Source organism: Pinus tabuliformis, chromosome 6 (assembly GCF_031772625.1).
Source record: "Pinus tabuliformis cultivar Carrire ecotype Pingquan chromosome 6, CPIR1, whole genome shotgun sequence".
NCBI classification, from domain to species: Eukaryota; Viridiplantae; Streptophyta; class Pinopsida; order Pinales; family Pinaceae; genus Pinus; species Pinus tabuliformis.
In genome coordinates this window covers 576,537,979-576,558,659 of record NC_142292.1, presented here as the reverse complement: position 1 = coordinate 576,558,659, position 20,681 = coordinate 576,537,979, and the positions used below count along the sequence as shown (strand labels likewise).

Below are 20,681 nucleotides of genomic sequence, written 5' to 3'. Positions count from 1 at the left end.
CTCTAACCTGTAGCTCAGGTACTTTCATGCTTCTATAGCAGTGTTCCATTCAGATTCCTCAATTATCCTAAGTGATTTTCTTATCTTGTTAAATACTTAAAGTTATCACCGCGTAAGTAGATATTCGTGATTGCATTCAATTATTCGATGTAATTGAATTCATTCACGCATCATATAAGCATAATAAAAGGAAATTCATAGAAAACATATCCAAACCCATTAACAGAACAAATACACAGAAATTGTAGAATAACTCCTTTTATCAATATCTTCCAAGTATTACAGACTCTATTCACCCTCCGCACACAGCTGCAGGGGTCCACGCACTCAGCTGTCGACTTCTATGCTAGGCCTCTGCACACTCAGCTATAGAACCTCTACCTACACTACAATGTAGGTTTTAACCTCGTATAGTAATTACCTGCATATGAATAATAAATCATAGAAAATAAACAATGCGAGAGCATAACACTTAAAACACATATACACAGAGATTTTCCCCTTGATCCCAAAATTGGGACTACCAGCTTGATTTTTCATTATTTTCCTTTCGATGTTACAATACATATTTATACATGCCGAAGCATCCAATACCATGGACCGAAAACCATCGCGTCCAATACCATGGACCGAAAACCATCACATCCAAAAAACATGTGAAAAAATCATGCACAAAACCATAGGTGGGTCCGCCTAACCTAACATAGGGTCCAAAACCAATATTTTTGGGGCGCTGCCCTGGACCCCATAAAGTGGGGTTATGGGTGCACTTCAAACCCCCTGTTAACTACGTGGAAAGAATATAACACAACCCAACATTCTCCCACTTGTTGTTTTCTTTCCACAGGGGGCCAGAAGAGAGCTTAGTCATTTTTCCAGCCCTCAAATGCCCATTGTCTCTCTACACCAAGAGAACTTCTCAGAGCTCATAGATTTTGTCAATGCATCTGTAGTATTCTTCAAAGTGTCCACCTTTACCAGCAACACCTTTTTTTCTTCTATCATATCCCTCACAAAGTGATATTGAACATCAATGTGCTTTGTCTTTGAATGATATGCAGGGTTCTTTGCTAAGAAAATTTCACTTTGGCTGTCACAGTCTATCCTTATAGCTTCCTGTACTAACCCCATACTTGAACACAATCTCTGCAACCAAACTACTTCCTTGCTTGCATGAGTGGGTGCCATGTATTCTGCCTCTGTAGTTGATAGTGCCACTATAGATTGTTTCCTACTCATCCAACTGACTACACCTCCAAATAGGTTAAACACATACCCACTTGTAGATCTTCTCTGATCCAGATCTCCAGCCCAGTCTGCATCAACAAAGCCGTGAATATCCAACACTCTGTCCAATCCTGGTCTTTCTTGGTAGCACAAACCATAATCACTAGTGCCACACAAATACTTGAAAATCTGCTTCACTATTGTCCAATTCTCCTTTCTTAGTTTTGACATAAACCTACTCAATACTTCCACTGCATGTGAAATATCTGGTCTAGTACAGACCATTGCATACATCAGGCTACCGACTGTACTTGCATATGGAACACGGGACATGTCCTCTTCCTCTTCTTATGTCTTGGGACACTATTCAGCAAATAACCTCACACTTACAGGAATAGGAACCTTCACCGATTTACTATCCTGCATATCAAACCTCTGCAATATTGTCTTGACATACTTCCTCTGGTTTAACCAGAGCTTCCTCTTTGTCCAATATCTTTTAATTTCCATGCCCAAAATATAGTTTGTAGCACCAAGATATTTCATGTTGAATTTGGATGACAATTGGGTCTTCAAATCCTAGATAACTTCTTTGTCATTTCCAACCAGCAACATATCATCCACATACAAGACCAGATAAATAACATGCTCACCAATTAATTTAAAATACACACAATGATCTGCTTTGCTTCTGGTGAAGCCAAGTCCCCGTATAAATGTATCAAATTTCTGATACCACATCCTTGGTGACTGTTTTAACCCATACATAGACTTCTTTAACTTTCATACTAGTTCCTTCTTACCCTTCACCACAAAGCCTTAAGGTTGCTTCATGTAGATCTCCTCTTCCAAATCCTCGTGAAGAAATGTTGTCTTCACATCCATCTATTCTACCTCAAAATCAAAAGCAGCAACAACAGATAAAAGTAATCTAATAGAAGTTACCTTAGCAACAGGATAAAAAATATCACCAAAATCAATTCCTAGCACCTAGGAATAACCTTTTGCTACCAACCGAGCTTTGTATTTTTCCACTTTTCCTTCTGCATTTGTCTTCTTTTTGAACACCCATTTGTTACCAATGGGTTTCCTTCTAGCCAGCAACTCCACCAAATCCCAAGCCTCATTTTTGTGCAAAGATGCCATTTCATCGATGATGGCCTCTTTCCAGAGTTTTCCATCCTCTGAATCCACTACTTCCTTCACAGTTCTTGGATCATCATCAGTAACAGACAAAGCAAAATTTGAACAGAAATCGAATGGACTATACCTTTCTGGTTGCCTTCTTTCTCGAATTGATCTTCTCACAACCAGAATTTGTGGCTCTTCATCTTCTGATTCCTCCTCTGCTGTAGAGTCTGATTCTTCCTCCTTTAGCTCAAACTTTACCTTCTCATGTTCCTTTGGTTGGACTTCATGTTTAATAACATCTTTCACCTCTCTAAACACCACATCTCGGATGTACACAACCTTCCTTGTTACTGGGTTCCAAAGCTTATAACCCTTTAAACGATCCTTATACCCAATAAAGATGCACTTTTCAGATTTACTATCCAACTTGGTTCGTTTCTCCTTTAGAACATGTACATATGCATCACATCCAAATACCCTTAGATGTGAAAGAGAGGGTTTCTTACCAGTCCATACTTCTTGTGGAGTCTTATCCTCCAACACTGATGAATGTGACCTATTGACCAGGTAGCATGCAGTATCCACCGCCTCTACCCAGAATTCTTATCCTAACCTGGCACCACTAAGTATGCTTCTTGCCCTTTTCATCAACGTATTATTCATTCTTTCTACAACTCCATTTTGCTGAGGTGTATATGGAGTAGTCTTCTGCCATGCTATACCACACTTCTTACAGAATTCTTCAAATTCCTTACTGCAAAACTCTCCACTATTATTTGTCCTCAACACCTTTATCTTCTTCTCTGTCTAGTTTTCCACCAGAGCCTTAAATTATTTAAACCTGTCAAAGAATTTAGATTTCTTCTTAAGGAAATATATCCATGTATTCCTTGAGAAGTCATCTATAAATGATACATAGTACATAGACTTACCCAGTGATGGAACCTTCACAGGTCCAAACACGTCATTGTGCACAAGTTCTAATATATGTTTCATCCTCTTACTACCAGAGGGGAAACTCACCCGATTCTGCTTCCCATATACACAATTTTCATAGAAATCAAAATCCAGAGAGCTATTACGCATACCTTCTACCATACCTTGACCATGAAGTATCTGAAGGCCCTTTTCTCCAATATGTCTAAGCCTTTGATGGCACAACATGGTCTTCTCTCCAGATTCTACTAGATTTTCTGCTCCACTTTCATGAACCATAGAACTATTTCACCCATCAATAACAGTGCTACCTTGTAGCTTGTACAGAGTTCCAATTCTAACTCCCCACATCAATACCAGTGCTCCCCGAACCATCTTGCAGGTATCCTTCTTGAACACTGTTTTTATACCTGCATCATCCAACATGCTAACAGAAATCAAATTTCTGGCTAATGCAGGAATATGTAGAACACCTGGAAGCGTTTTAACCCTTCCACCTTGCAACTTCAACTTTACTTTTCCGCGACCAACGATTCTAGCCTTCCTGTCATCCCCTAAGAAGACATCACCACCATCATATTTCTCATACTCACAGAACCACTCTCTATGGGGAGTGAAGTGAAAGGATGCACTTCAGTTAATCAACCATGCCTCATGATCTACATGTGTACTTGAAGAAGCCAAGTACACATCCCCACCTTCATCTGAGGTGGTTTTTGCCTCTGCACAAGGAGCCTCATCAGATCCCTTTCCTTTTTCAGGAGCTTTAGATTTACAGTCCCTTTTAAAGTGGCCTTCCTTTCCACATTTCTAGCACACCACCTTTACAGGTTTTCCTGTAGATTTAGATCTCCCTCTCGATTTAGATCTCCCACTTGATGACTTATTTTTGTTTATGTTCTGGGACTGTCCTCGTACAGACAAGGCATCACCATTCTGGCTCTCCATATTTTTCCATCTCATCTCCTCCGTGAGTAAGGGTGAGACTATTTCATCAAACCGCAAGGCAGTTGCATTGCTACCAATTGTAATAACCAGACTATCCCACGAATCTGGTAGAGAACACAACAAACTGGTGCACTTATCTTCATCTGAAATTTTAATATCAACAGATGCTAACTAACTTACCACAATATTAAATGCATTCAGATGCTCTGTCACCGAGTCTCCATTTTTCATCCTCAGGTTATATAGCTTTTTCCGCAGGAACGGTTTATTCACCAGAGACTTAGATTGGTAAAAAGTCCCTAACTTGTCCCACAAAGCCTTCATCGTGGCTTCCCCTGATACATTCACCAATACTAAATATGAGACACACAGTCATATTGTGCTCTTTGCCTTCCGATCCAACTTCTTCCATTCTTCATCGGACACTCCCATTGGTTTAGTACCCGGATCTACCGTGATCCACTGGTCTTTATCCACCAATAGATCCTCCATCTTGAGTTTCCACAACTCAAAACTCTAACCATTAAATTTCTTGATATCTATCTTTCCACTGCTCGCCATCTTCTTTCACCACCAGAATCGATCTCGCAGATCTCCCACTGAACAAGGTCTACCACAGGCCTGAGAAAAACCCCTTAGCAACAAAGTTGTCCCTTTGAAGCCAAAACAACTCCAATACCAAATGTAGCTTTTAATCCCGTACAGTAATTACCTGCATACAAATTCTAAAACACAGAAAATAAACAATGCGAGAGCATAAGAGTTAAAACACATATACACAGAGATATTCCCCTGGATCCCAAAACTGGGACTACCATCTTGATTTTTCATTATTTTCCTTTCAATGTTACAATACATATTTATACATGTCGAAGCATCCAATACCATGGACCGAAAACCATCGTGTCCAAAAAACATGTGCGAAAATCATGCACAAAACCATAGGTGGGTCCGCCCAACCTAACATAGGGTCCAAAACCAAAATTTTCTGGGGTGCTGCCCCGGACCCCATAAAGTGGTGTTACAGGTGCCCTTCAAACCCCCTGTTAACTATGTGGAAAGAATATAACACAACCCAACATACAACCCAAGACTTAGACTTCACTCTCTAAAGCTATGACGCTCTTCCTTGTGTTATCCTCCTAACTACTTAGAGCTTAGCTCCTTTTATATAATCCCATGGTCCACGGGCCATGGGTAGATCTCTTACAGTCGACTTTACTTTACAAAAATAAGGGCGGAATACCCTTTGTGACACATAATACCTTCGTTCTCCGCGACCACAAAATGCGAAGTCTTTACAATAATATTACAAAAACTTGACTAAAACATGGGGTTTATCCACAAAACTGCCCTTGGGGGATACCGCTCCCAACAATTACCTCATTAAAATATGCAAACCAAATAAATTTCTAAAATTCATTATAATGGGTATTATTACTATGTTCTCTCTATCCTTGCTACCAAGTCATTTATATAGCATTCAATTCATCAATGTCTATCAATTACTTAGTCCTTGACTTCAAATATTTTTCTATTAAATGTTATACATAGAGAAAATGAAATAATTTATTTTTTATAATATTTAAATTAATTTTATAAAATATGTTAATAGAATTTCATATTTTTAGAGGTTTGAAATAGGAAAATAACACTCTATTCATCATCAACCATAAAATAAATATTCTTTCATTATGCATATTTTTAGATAATGTTATTTTGTATTCTTAAATAATCATTATTATTATGGAGTTTTGTCTTCATCACTTAAAACACCATAGAAAATACCCTCGGTTACCAAATAGGAAATGGTTAATGTTGAACATATTAATGAGCAAATCAAAGTTATATGAATTACTCCATTACCAATTGAGGATTAAATTAATATTAATATTTGAACTTTAGTTGAAGTCATACTAAATGCAAGCGAAATCAATTTCCAAACTTCAATATTTTATGAGATTTAATTAATGAATGAGCCTAATGATTAAAAGCATTTGCTTCCTAGAATTATTTTAATAAACTATAAATGATATTACTATGATGTAATAATTAATTAATAAAGGTTGATGATCAAAATGTATATTCTATTTGAGAGGCCCCTGTGTTGGTTGTGGCCCTTTTAGCAACCATTTCAATCAACTGTTATTTTTCACTAAAAATTTAAATATGTAAAACTAAAAATTTTGCTGGAAACTGCTAAATATTATTGCTTTCTAAAGCCATACCTCCAAGATAACACTGCATATGAAACCTGAAATGTAAAATGCTTAATGTTGTATTATTGTACCCAAGCATGGGTTTGAGAGTGCAGGGAGATATGGAAAAGCGACTAAACAAAGAATCCATGAATGTTCATGATTGAGACAGGGCATTGGCAATCCTAGCATTGTCCAATTTTACCATCTTAGCTATTAATTTCTTCAATCCCTTACTTTGCACAATTACAACACATTATCTATTTTGATAGATTTCCTAGAAAAACATGGACTGACAATAAGTAGTTCAGTTGTTTTCATTTATTTCATGCAATTGGCCTTGAATTCAGAATTATTTAATTCTTCAATGTTTTCATCATTCAAAATGCTATTGTTGCCCAGTCACATGAATGAGATTGTTCCTTCTTTCAGTTATCACCCAAATCTGTAACTGCAGTAGTGCCATATTTTGGGAGAGGGTTCAGACACTTTAATATCAGACATGATAAATAAGCCAGTGGGATTGTTTATTCAAAGAGTAATAGAGTACAAAGGTTGCTGGGCTTCCCCAACTTGATAGTCTGCATTCTCATGCAATGTCTCCTAAGGTTGCTTGACCATTTTATCTCATGTATAAAAATATAGATTCTTTCCTAGAAGTACATGTACTTTGCCTATCTTTTTGTTTCTGAGGAAAGGAATCAACGTCCCTCTTAGTCCAAGGGCTAGAGTGAGCTTGCTGGTACCTATGGTACCAGGTGAGGCCATAGGTATACTTACTTCTTTGCCCCCTTGCTTTTTATCATTCACCATTGTTACAGAGACGCTATCAGTTATGAATATAATCCACAAAAAAATTAAGTACTCGCTGTCTGTTATGTTGCATCCAACAGAGAATAAATGTACAATAAATGTACAGAGAGCTTATGGAAAACAATGCATCAATTTTTATTTGTATTTTAATTTGTGTGTGGTTTATGGAGAGATCCAAATATTGGTGAAATCACTGCTATGTTTGTGTGCGATATTACATTTTTAATTTTTTTTTTTGGGTAACTAGGCTGAGTTTATATCCGGATCAGCTTGCCTATTAAATAGAAAAATGATATATTCACTAATAAAATGCTATATTATATTCATGGGGTCTTTTACCGTCTTCTTTATAGTTTGCAGGCTTCTTATATCGTCTTCTGGAACAGGCGTGGGGGTAGAAACGCCAGGTGAGACAGGCAGAGGGACCGAAACGCCAATGGCTCTGTCTGCTGGCAATGGCCCAACTAGCACAACCACAACAACCCAAACTCTAGCCAAAATAGCAATTCTTGCCATTCTAAAAACCCTGTAATTCCTATTTCTTTGTTAGAAATAAATTTCAAATCTACATCCCTTGGATCCTGGCTTTCCAAGCATCAAAACCTGGCTCAGAAGCGAAAAACGAATTGAAATTTTATGTTTTCAAATTTGTAAATATTTTTTTTTGGATAACTAGGCTGAGTTTAGATCCGGATCAGCTTGCCTATTAAATAGAAAAATGATATATTCACTAATAAAATGCTATATTGCCAAGATTATGAGAAACTCTATGAAACTTGGAGAAGCATCAGTCTCTTTGCAACATCTGTATCAACACACTTCTGATTTTAAGCTTCAAAGTTTCCGACGCCAATTTCCATCACAGCGTTCTTCAATGAGCAGCAACGGATTTTGGACGACAAAGCAATGGAACAAAACCAGATATAACAGATACGACTGAATCTACATCAATAAGCTTCAAAGTTTCCCACGCCAATTTCCATCACAGCATTCTTCAATGAGCATCAACAGATTTTGGACAACAAAGCAATGGAACAAAACCAGATATAACAGATACCACTGAATCTACATCAATATAGGGAATGTTATCGTTTAACACCTTGGGAGTCTGAGTCAAGTCGTTTGAATTAATTAACAAAGATGACCATACCTCATATGAGTATTGCTGGGAACTTGGGACCCTTGACGATCCAAGGAAGCTTGAAAGGGAACTTGGGACTTGGGAGCATTGGTGGATTTTTTTTTTATTAAGTTTTATTTTAGTTAGATATCAAAAATGCTTAAAAGGGAACTTAGGAGTGTGGGTGGATTATTTTTTTCATTTATTAAGTTTTATTTTAGTTAGATATCAAAATGGTATGTGCACTAAATAGGATAAAGATAGCCAGTGGTGAAACTGTGAGTCAACTATTATGTTTTAGGTCGAAAGAAATGTGAGATTAAAGTTTATATAAATGTGGTTTGTTTAATGATATGATGTTGGCTTAATAATTTATGATTTTTTTTTTATACTTGTCGAGATTAAGTTCTATTGTAATTAGTTTTAGTTGATTTTAATTAAAGTAAAATAAAATTATAATTTTTTTTTTATTATTTTCAAAAAATTTATTAAAACAAAATTTGGATTGAAAATTGATTTTATTTAAATAATTTTTTTAAATTAATAATATAGATTTCACAAAGTTTAAATTATATTTATAAAATATATATATATATATATTTTAAAATAATAAATTGAAAAAAGCCATAACATAACACTGCTCCAGAACATTAATTATAAATTTTGATTGGATAGATGCATGACATTATTTCATTAATTGCTTGATGCTTTCTCATGCACAACAAAAATGATTTTTGGTCCGCTACTCATGTCTTTTATGTAATAAAGCTTATACTTTAGCCAACTCAAATTGCCCATTCATTAGGCTTGAACCAACATCTCTTCTAAAGAAATTCAACAATTCTAATTTAATACTCCTATCGGCCACAACATGTTGATATTGCTAGAATACCCAATACCTCCCTCTCTGGGATTCTCAATACTAATGGTCTTGGACTAAGACATGATAAAGTTTAATATTCCTCAGTATCATGTTTGGCTTTCGAGCTTCTTTAGTTAATGTCACAATCGTTCTTTTGTGTAGGAATCATCTTGGAGCCGATCAGGAGGAGTTCTTCTTACCACACAGAGATCCCCAAGCAAATCTAGAAAGAACCAAAGGTGATCCTTTCTACACCTCCTGTCAATATATGTCAAATAGATGAACATGCGTGTAACAGGTACCTTTTGCAGATAACCTTACGGTCTGTCAGAAGTCTCAGGAAGACTTTCGAGGGTAGTTTTCATCCCATGCATTTTACCCCTTAGCAAAAATGACATTCTTTGTATCCTTCTCTGATCCACCATCTAACTTGTTGTATCCTTCAAAGTTGTTTTCTCTTCATAAAAAAATCCCAAAAGCCCACTTTTTGAGCTCTTTCTCTCACTAACACATGTTGCCAATCTACACAGAGCTTTATAAAGCTCTTTGACTGTGCACATGGAGCATTAGTGGCCAAGCTAAAGCTCTGTTTACACATAGACAGAGCCTTAGTGAACCATTTCCATGTTTTTCAAGAGATTTTGTGGACCAAAAGGGGGGGAAACTTGTCCTAATGGCTAAATTAGGATATGCAACAGTATCATGCTAACAAATTTGGTGTCTTAAAATTTATTTTTTAAGAAAATGCTTTAGTTTTTCTCTCATAAAAGAAATTCTTGTTGAAAGAAAAGCTGATAAACTGTATATCTCCTTCCGTTGAAATAGTTGTAGGTTGCTTTGTTTTGGTTCAATAGTTGTTATGGAATATTGAGAAAATGAACTTTCAGTTGTGCATTAGTGACCCATTTCCATGTTTTCAAAGTGATTTTGTGGACCAAAAGGGGGGGAAACTTGTCCCAAGGGCTAAATTAGGATATGCAATATTATCATGCCAACAAATTTGGTGTCTTAAAATTTATTTTTTAAGAAAATGCTTTAGTTTTTCTCTCATAAAAGAATTTTTTTTGAAAGAAAAGCTGATAAACTGTATATCTCCTTTTGCCGAAATAGTTGTAGGCTGCTTTGTTTTGCTTCAATAGTTGTTAGGGAATATTGAGAAAAGGAACTTTCATCTATGCAAAGTGTTGAATGACTTTATATGCACTAATGAATACATGAATATGTGAAATAATACATGTGTAGAATAAGACTTGTTTGCATAAGAAATTGTTTTTTTTTTTTACAGCATTGTTCTGCACAGCTTATTGAGTCAAGAGTCTCATCATATTCATACGTCAACACCCCCTCCGAAGACAAATAAGAAACTACACTAAAATTTACACTAAAATCAATCAGATACTCTTCTTTAGAGCAAACCAACATTAGATAGATTAGGACCTTGGGATAAGAGAGTGAGTCAACTACCCAAGGTTGCAAATCAAACTAGTGTTGTTAAAGAGTGAAAAATCCTTCTGCGCTCATATTACCAGGACCACTCCACTCACAGCGGAGCGAAATATGAGACAACATTGGATTGTAATCGAGGGTAGCCCGCCTTCTTTTACAACTCCTTTGGGCATTTTGTGTAATGGGGGTCCCTTCAAGGATTTCGGAACTGAGTCGGGGACTCAGGTATCCTGCCCATATAACGTGTTGTCTACGACTATGTCCCCCCTGGTAATGTTTGTGATTTGAGGTATCTCTAGTGGCCAATACTTCTACGAACTTACCTAAGGTGACTGGGACGGGCTGTCCTGGTACCTCAAACGGACGGACCTACTTTGTCTTCATTTTTTGGGAGGGTGCTCGTCTTCACGAGAGTACTTGGCCCCTCAATCTGAGGTTCGGGCGAAGCTCAAAAGTAACCGTAACCATACATTTGGCCATCCTTCTCTGTTACTCATTGAGAGACTGGGTTTCATCTCCAGTAATTGGTGTTTATCAGACAAGGTAATTTCACTTTGTTTGTTGATTGTCATTCTTAGTGTATTTTTTCTTTTTAAGTACCTGAGTGCTATCGTTTTTGAGACTTAAAGAATATCACCTTAAAATTTATCTGATAAAATATACCAGTCATTGTGACTACATCCGGCCCTCACCATCAATCCAGATGGTTGTTAGGACTTCCTCCACTCACTGTGGAGAATCTGCCAAGATCCACTGACTCAGATTCTTCATCTTCAAGGAATCAGTCTCCTAAATTGCACACGGGGTCTATGTGGACAACCGACAATTTGTTTATTTGATTCAACAACGACTAATATGAAATCCCCTATTCTTCCTGCAGAAGAATTCCATTCCTAATTTCACTTGCAAGGCTGCAAGAGATTTCTGTTTGAAATCTTCTCAGAATTGATGGAAGCAATAGATGTTACTATTGAAAAAACAGATGAGTCCAAATTAATATCACATGGATCTTTTGATGCACTAGCACTTCTACCTAAGCTAACCTTAACTGACAATACCTACAAGTTCATCTCATCTTTAATAGTGTTGTGAATGACAATTTACTCTCAAACCTTCCGCCCTTATTATTGTTTCACCATCGAAAGTTAGCATTGCTAGATTAGTTCCCTCATTCACATCACATTATTCTTTACATGACTTTTGTGTTGTGGTGATTTGATGAATTACAGGTACTACTATCACAGAAATAGAATCCCTCTATTAATATTATGGAGCCAGCATTGACTACAAATGCCATTCCTCTGCTGCTGAATGGTTCCACTGATATTCAACCACTGCTCCAGATAATCGATATTGGTTCTGTTACATCAATAAGAACAACATCCTCACAATTTTGCATTACTCTATCTGATGGAACACATCAACACAAGACTTTGCTACCATCAACATATAGCCAACAAGTTGCATCTGAAGACATTCAAATTGGCTCAATAATTCTACTTAAAAAAGCAGCTTGCATGGTGCTTCAAAACTCCTCGTAAGGCCCAACATTTGAATTTACCCTTTTCTATTTTTTGTCTTCTATACGCTTCCTGCATTACACAAAAAAAGAAAACTTCATTAATTCATTTCTCATTTGTTTACATAAGGTCCATCCGAGTCGTTGAGCTTGAAGTTGTGATGCACTCAGCAGCATTGACGAAGGACCCATCAACATTGCTACATGCAAAGGCAGGTACATCCCAAGTTAGCTCTTCATCAACAGAAGATACCTTGCCCTCTGTAATTACTCCACCAATTACGGCAACAACTACAACAATTCCATTCACGACAATCAATCCTGCTCGAAAATATTGGTCAATCCAAGGTAGAGCATCTGCAAAAACATCATTGAAGACTTACAACAATGTGCGAGGGTCAGGAAAAGTTTTTGGGTTTGACCTTATCAATCGTGATAAGGAAGAGATCCACCTTTTTGCATTTGCTGAATTGGCTGAATCTCTTTACAGTCTAATTCAAGTTGGGCAGCTATACATTGTTTCAAATGGCACAATTAAAGAAGCAAATCCAAATTACAACCACCTCAAGAACAAATGGGAGATTTACTTGTTTGCTGCTTCCACTATCAATCCATGTCCCATAGATGATCCAACGTTTCCTTACCAGAGCTTTCACTTCAAGACTATTGCCGAAATAAAAAGTGCAAGTCCAAATACGAATGTGGATGTCATTGGTGTTGTTACTTCCACCTCACCTGCATCAACAATTCGACGAAAAGACGGAAGTGAAACATTAAGGAGAACACTCATATTAAAAGACAAGTCGGGTTTTAGCATTGATGTAACATTATGGGGAGACCATTGTGACTCTATAGGACAAAACCTTGCTAAATTCTACTCTTTCGACAACCCACCAATCCTTGCAATCAAAGGAGGTCGTGTATCTGAATTTAATGGCACCACAATAGGGACGATATCAACAAGCACTCTCATCATAAATCCATAAGTTGAAGAAACTCATCAACTACATGCATGGTTCCGTGAAACAGGTTATAGCTCTTCTTCTCCATCTTTGAGTAGAAACTATGGTGTTGCTTCGAAATGTGCCCTACCACGAAAGACGTTTCATGAAATTGCTGGCATGCAAACCTCCGATAAAGCAATATGGGTTTCAGTTCATGCAACAATAACTGCTCTTCACATGGACGACTTCTACTTTCTAGCATGTCCATTAGATTTCAATGGAAAACAATGCATGAAGAAGGTTGTGGAGCATTCTAGCAATCTTTGGCATTGTATAAAATGTAACTGCGACTTCCCAGAATGTGACTATCGTTACAAACTTAAAATTGAGCTACATGACCACACTGGGCACCTGCAGAGTATCACAGCTTTCAATGATGCAGGAAACGAGCTCATGGGCATCATGGCAAAAGACCTGTTCCTTCTTTCTATCGAACCAACTGATCTGCAGGAAATTTGTGGCCGAATTTCAGGATGTCGCTTCCTGCTAATAATTTCCATTAAAGCAGATTACTTCAATGGTGTTCAATGCTTGAAACCAATACTGATAAATTCAGAATAAATTCAATATGCCTCTGCATGCAAAGAATCCCTCAATGACATTCAAGCAATGTCCACTTCAAAACGACCTGTTGTTCACCGCCTTTGAAAAGTTTTTTAGGGTCTCTTCAAACACTACTGTTTTTACATAAACAAACATTTCTGCACAACTCACTGTTTCATATTGTTGTAAATTACACCCATGTTATTGTGATGCACACTGTTGCTGCAAGTACTCTCTTCCAATTATTCCAAAATATGTATGTTTACCACTTTTCATTTTACATAATATAGATATCAACATTTGTAAAGACTTACTACATAATTTTCCCGTTCGTTGTTTACATGTCTATACATTGATCTCTTGCTTGCTAATCTATTCATGCTATTGTTCAAACTTGTAAAAAAAAAAGAAGAAGAAGGAAGCAAAATCTTGGTTATCTTGCTCCTCTCCTCTCAATAATAGATGCTAGAATAACATATGATTTTATAGTACTCCTAATTGCATATTTTTCCTTCTACCTAATCTACCTACATTCACTGATGTTCAAATAATTTTTTTTTTTCTAAAACTTGTAATACATTCTCCAAACATGCAATACTTGTTTATGAAAACTAACATTAATTGTTTGTACTTGTTTAGATATGCCAAAAAACAATCAAAATGCGGACAAACACGAGCGGTGACGTCTTCTTTATGCACAGCAAAAGGATAGAATAAATGCATGTCGGTGACTACTTTATAAAAACGGCAACAACCCTACTACTTCCTCTACAACCCTTCCCACCTCAAATTCTCTCCCAACTATACAAACTAACCCATCTCACCTTCATCAAATCCAATATAACCCTCCCCTTAATGAATAACACCGTCACTTTCGAGAAAGGATTAATGAACTTTCTAGCATGCATGTTTGCACAATATGCAAAGAAGCATACCCAGGAATGAAAACAAAGCTTTTACACGGTAGGCTTTCTTGTTTTCGTTGTGCATCATCTAAATCCACCAATCGTTTTTCTGAACTAAACAACATGAACCCTGGTGAACAACCCTATGTCCTTCAGCAGTTAACACAAGTTGAAGAAATGCTCATTGCACGTGTAAACCCCATTCTACAAGTCACTCATGCTCCTGGTGGTCAATACAAATATAGTGGCCATACAATTAGCTTCATTTAAGACATCACCACTATTGCCAAATACTTACCCCGAATGATTTCTAACTTAGACAACCTCATTGTGAAAAGGCAAAATCCATTTGAAAAGGCTTATGAATTCTTCGTTTGCAAATAACGTGTCCTTGCAGCCCTTGAATACAAAACAAAAAATGACCCTTACTACTGTGATGTTCAATTCAATTCATCTCCTATTTCTGCACTACCAGATCACCCTACCGATATTTCTGCTCTTCTCCATAATGTAACCACCTCCTCTTTTGAACCCCATCAAACCAATATTGATTCTACTTATGATACTGACGTCATGCTACCTCCATTATAAATCCAACCCTCTTCTTTCGTTCAAATACTCCCAAATTCAAGTACTGAGCTTGAGCACATTTGTAATTATTTGCACTTGACCCATTCAAATTCAACAAGCTCTATCGATTGGCCTCCAATATCTTTACCAGCTATGAATGAATACAACACCATAGGCCTCTTTGCCATGGCATTCCCCATACTCTTCCCTACAGGCATTGCCATGATCATGCAACCAAGACTTACAAAAGTTGAGATGCATGAATATGCTTTACACTTGATGCACTACCATGATAACCGATTTGGCCAACACCTAAGATTCCGCTACTATCTTTATAACATTCTATTGCGCCATCATAGCCAAACTACTGCTAGTGTTTTTGTGAAAAAGTACATCGAGAACAACTTGCCAACAATGGTTTCAGACCTACGACAGCGTCTTCGTGACTCTCCAGATTCAAGATTGCCAGAGCAAATAATGCGGTTCGGTTCAGGCCTACGGGAACATGGTCTTTTTGGAACAGACGACGATCTGAGCTGACTGACATGATCATGCAAATAGGAAGTCCAACATTCTTTTTCACTGTCAGTGCAGCTGATACTAAATGGCATGACTTGCACATGATCATGCCTGCCAGTGTTCCTTCCAATTCAGTCAACCACTTCCAATGGAAAATCCAAAACATAATTAAGAACCCACATCTAACAGCCCAATATATGCATTGCAGATTTACAATTTTTCTCAAAGAAATCCTGCAAAAATGCCTCCATACAGTAGACTATTGGTGCAGGTATTTTTTAATATCCATTTCCTTCTACATTAAGTTTCTACATTGCATATATATGTTTCAACGAGATTTTACCTTCATATTATATTCAGATAAGAATGGCAACATAGAGGATCCGCACACATTCATGGCTTCCTCTGGCTGCAAAATGCGCCAAACATGGACACAATTGACTGGAACAATGCATTAGAAATTGCTAATGCACAGAAATATTTCGACCACTACGTAACTGTCTAGAATCCACATCAAGCAGAACACCGAAATATTTCGCTTCACCAATCAACAATTCATAACCCATGTCTTCTTGACACAGCATCAATATTCACATCCAATCAGTTTGAAGACTATACAGAGCTTGTCAACTGCATTCAACATCATACAAAGTGTCATGAGTCTTCTTGTCTTCGCAAGAAAGAGAATGTACTTAGCTGCCGGTATGGAGTACCGTGGGAGTTGAAGTCCACATCTTCACTTTTCATTGATGATAAAGGTCAGAAAACCTATGTCCCTGCACGCAATGATGAAATATTGAATATTCACAATGCCGATCTACTCTCTATTTGGAGAGAAAATGTTGATTGCCAACCAGTCCTTTCTCGCCATGTTGTGTTAAAATATATTTCAAAATATGCAGCAAAATCAGAAACAAGATCTGAGAGCTACCGTTAAATGCTATCACGGCTATCACAAAGTTCCATTCCAGAAGCACCTACTGTTGTTGTTATCAAAAAACTCCTTACAGAAACCATTGCAGATAGAGACATTGGAGCACAAGAAATATGCCATATGTTACAAAAGCTATCTCTTTCTCTCAGAAGCCGTACATTTCGGTCTTTGATTGTCAACAAGACTGTTTTCAAACACGTTTCACAAGATACTGAGAACCTTAGTTTAACACCAAACTTTATCCTTGGATACATGAACACGCCTGTCTCATTGGAATCAATGCCCCTCCTTGAAGCTTCACGCTCATGGTCATATTCTTCCCAGCGAAAAAAAACCAATGGAAACACATATTCCCACCAACGATTGTATATGTATTCCCCCGTTACAATGTCATTCCTTCCTCTGATGATCCTTCTTATGCCACTTTTTGCTAGAGTGAATTACTATTGTATTTCCCCTTCCGAACACTCCCCGATGATATTGGTTCAACTGATGCAGAAATTATTGCACAATGGGAACCAAAAAAGGGTACATATACACCATGGCATGTCCATCGAGAAATTGAAAACCCACAAACCCGACATACTAAAGATCAAACTGCCCCCGACATCCCTCCTGATTCCATGCAGATGAATGAATGGCAAATCCTCTCTCAGCTGCACCCAGGTTACAATATTGCAATTGATGACCTTGACATGATTGGCTACCGCGACTTTGATGCCAACCACAATTGGTCACATAATATTATCCCTCCCCACTTGCAAGAAACTGCCATAAATTTCATTGAATTCAACCACTCAATGATTCAAAACCAACATCATTCTTTTTCCAACCTCCCCCAAGATCACACATTATCTCCTACCCAAAACATAGCCTTCACCACTATTTTTTCACACTTTAAAACCCCTTCGCCAAAACCCCCACGCAAAATCATCATACAAGGAATAGCTGGGACAGGAAAATCCCATTTGATTAAATGTCTGCACCATGCATTTGTGGAAAACTCACCAATAAACAAAAACCCTTTGTTGTTACTTGCACCAACAGGCGTTGCAGCTTTCAACATAAATGCCCTCACAATTCATTCTGCCCTTCGTATCCCTATCCAAACAATGCATCCTCTTGAAGGTCAGCCACTCCTACAAATGCAAGAGCAACTCCGTCATGTAGAGTACATTCTCATTTCTGAAATGAGCTTCATTGGTCCAAGAATGCTTACTCGCATTGATGATCGTCTAAGAGAGGCATTCCCTCTTCACCGAAATGCAACATTTGGTAATCGCTCAATTATCCTTGTCGGAGATTTAGGCCAGCTACCACCTGTAAAAGGCATTCCTTTATACGATTGGACATCGCGTGGCACTTCACTTTGGCGCAGCTTCGACATATTCATAACATTTTCAACCGTTTTTCATCAACAAGGAGCTAGCCCGTCCCAGGTTGCTTTCCGGCAAATACTGACAAATCTCAGAAATGGAATATATACACTTGAAGATTGGGAACACCTAATGTCAAGAACAAGTTCTTCTCTTACACATGAAGAGCAACACACATTTGAAGAATCCATGCACCTATATGCAATAAATAACTCAGTTGTTTTACATAATAAGAAAATGCTTAAAGAATTGAACATCCCAGTAGCGCTTTGCTCTGCAGAACAACAAAGGAAGAAAACTCCTACTACAACAGAAGATGAGCATTTTCCTGCAAAAGTGCTCTTATGCAATGAACAAAAAGTTATGCTCACCAGCAACTTATGGTTACATGCAGGCCTCGTCAATGGCGCACTTGGGAAGGCCATCTCAATATTTTATTCTATTGGTTCAAAGCCCCCATAATTACCATCCTTCGTGGTTGTCGACTTTATACAATACAAAGGAACACCATGGGACATTTCACACCCAACATATGTACCCATTTCTCCCATTACAAGGGGTGCACACCGTCAGATACCACTTCAAATGGCATGGGATTTAACGATACACAAGTCACAAGGAATGACAATAGACAAAGCAACAGTAGACATCGGCACGAAAGAACGACAAGGGCTAACGTTCACTGCAATTTCAAGAGGGCGGTCATTGGCAGACATTCAAATCAATCCAGGATTCCCATTCTCACGCATTGCACAAATGCACAAGAATCCATATCTTAAGCGTAGACAACAAGAGGAATCATTGGTTGCATCAAAATCTATGCAGGAGAATATACTGTAGCCAATCATACAACCTGTTTTCCAGAATTACCCACATGGTAAACACCACTTGCTGCAATAACTAAATTTCACATACATTTGCTTTCTATTACATTTAACCTCATATGATTTTATATTAGTTTGAAATCATTTATTTTATTTCAAATATTCAAACAAAATATTTCCCGCCAAGAACAGCAAGGTCTAGCATTCACTGCAATTTAGAAATTTCTTTAAAAATTTATTTATTTTACTTAAGCGCTTTAAAAAACATGCTTTCGTCAAACACATCCATTGTAACTTACAAATTTTTTCTTTTTGGATGGAAACAGGTATGAATACAGGCTATTTATGATTGTTGTATGAGTATTGCCAAGAAATTCAGCATCCTGCCCCAACAAACATTGCCTCTTTACCGTTTGCGTCCAACCATTGAATTGTTAAAGAAGGTTAAAGAAATACTCAAGATAATAATTCACATCAATGAAAGTGACACACACAGGAAAATGCAGCGTCAATTGCAGGAACAACTCTGTTGTCGATGCCATGCCCCATCATGCATATATAGATGCTCATTGTCAATTACATCTATATGTAATAGAATGCTCTTATTGTACATATGTTTAGAAGCCAAAGAATACTTTCATTTTATATATTTTTAGTTATTACCTACCAAACATGTCTCTATGTGCAGACCATATGTAAAATTTCAAAAAATACATTGCAAAGCATGTAACTATCTCCTGTATAATTGCTTGTGATAAACACACAATACCAAGTAAAATATTTAGAAGTATTCAATTGCAATAAGTCTAGTATGTTCCACCAGACATGATGCATAGTTATGGAGTGTCATAAGTGTTTTTGTACCTACAATTTTAATAAAAACTCAGTTTACATATATTTGGCCTTTTGAGTGTGGTTTCTATTGTTCATGGAATGCCAGATGTTATGCTACTCATGTTAAGTTATCTTTGTTTTTGTTTTCAAATATGTTATGTAGGAATATGTATACCTTACATGGGCTTCTGCAATGACATTTATAGAGTGGTTAGTTGTTTGTTTTTAAATTAGAATACATTTACATGAAATTTTCAAATTCTCTTCTTTTTTGTTTCAGTCATGTCAGCATTTTTAAATACATGTGAATGAATAGAAAGTCTTGTGGTTTTCTTTAAGTATTTCTGCTTTGACATGCTGCTTTTTTCTCTTTTTCGCTTCCAATATAAAGAACTTACATTCCGAGTCTGTTCTGTCTCCTATATCTTTTACTCTATTTCAGATTTAATAAACTGTACAATACCAATAGCAGTTGAGAAGGTGGCCCAACCTTTTATAAAAATTCAACAATTCCAACTTCATAAATCTATCGGCCTCTCTTTGTACCTTTTGGGACAATTGCTAGTAATATTTGAACTTTAGTTGAAGTCATACTAAATGCAAGCGAAATCAATTTCCAAACTTCAATATTTTATGAGATTTAATTAATGAATGGGCCTAATGATTAAAAGCATTTGCTTCCTAGAATTATTTTAATAAACTATAAATGATATTACTATGATGTAATAATTAAATCTATACAATATAAAGTTTGATATTGATATTGATTATGATATATTATTTATTATAAATGAAAATAATTGAGTATGTTAACCTATTAATATGTTAAAATATAATATTATTTTATAACATAAAAGGTGTAAGATTGCTAAAATAGTCATTAGTGGTTCGTTAATGTAAGTTAAATCTTAAGAAAAGTTGGAAGGAAAAATTCCAACTCTTCAAAGTAAAGAAAAACAATATCATTTTCCC

At 36.9% G+C, this 20,681-nt stretch overlaps 2 protein-coding genes across 2 annotated transcripts; both read left to right on the top strand.

Annotated features, from left to right (window-relative positions):
* Window positions 1-15,375: 15,375 nt before the first annotated feature.
* LOC149259834 (uncharacterized) lies at window positions 15,376-15,762 on the top strand. The gene has a single exon (XM_089455365.1). It carries the CDS (start codon window positions 15,376-15,378, stop codon window positions 15,760-15,762), a length of 387 nt encoding a protein of 128 aa, XP_089311491.1.
* Window positions 15,763-17,787: 2,025 nt separating this feature from the next.
* Window positions 17,788-18,513, top strand: LOC149259833 (uncharacterized). The gene has a single exon (XM_089455361.1). The coding sequence runs from the start codon at window positions 17,788-17,790 to the stop codon at window positions 18,511-18,513; it is 726 nt and encodes a 241-aa protein (XP_089311487.1).
* Window positions 18,514-20,681: the final 2,168 nt, after the last annotated feature.

Excerpts from the sequence above, each read along its gene's own strand:
- LOC149259833 (XM_089455361.1), top strand. The coding sequence starts at position 17,788 with ATGCATCCTCTTGAAGGTCAGCCACTCCTACAAATGCAAGAGCAACTC.
- LOC149259834 (XM_089455365.1), top strand. The coding sequence starts at position 15,376 with ATGAATGAATACAACACCATAGGCCTCTTTGCCATGGCATTCCCCATA.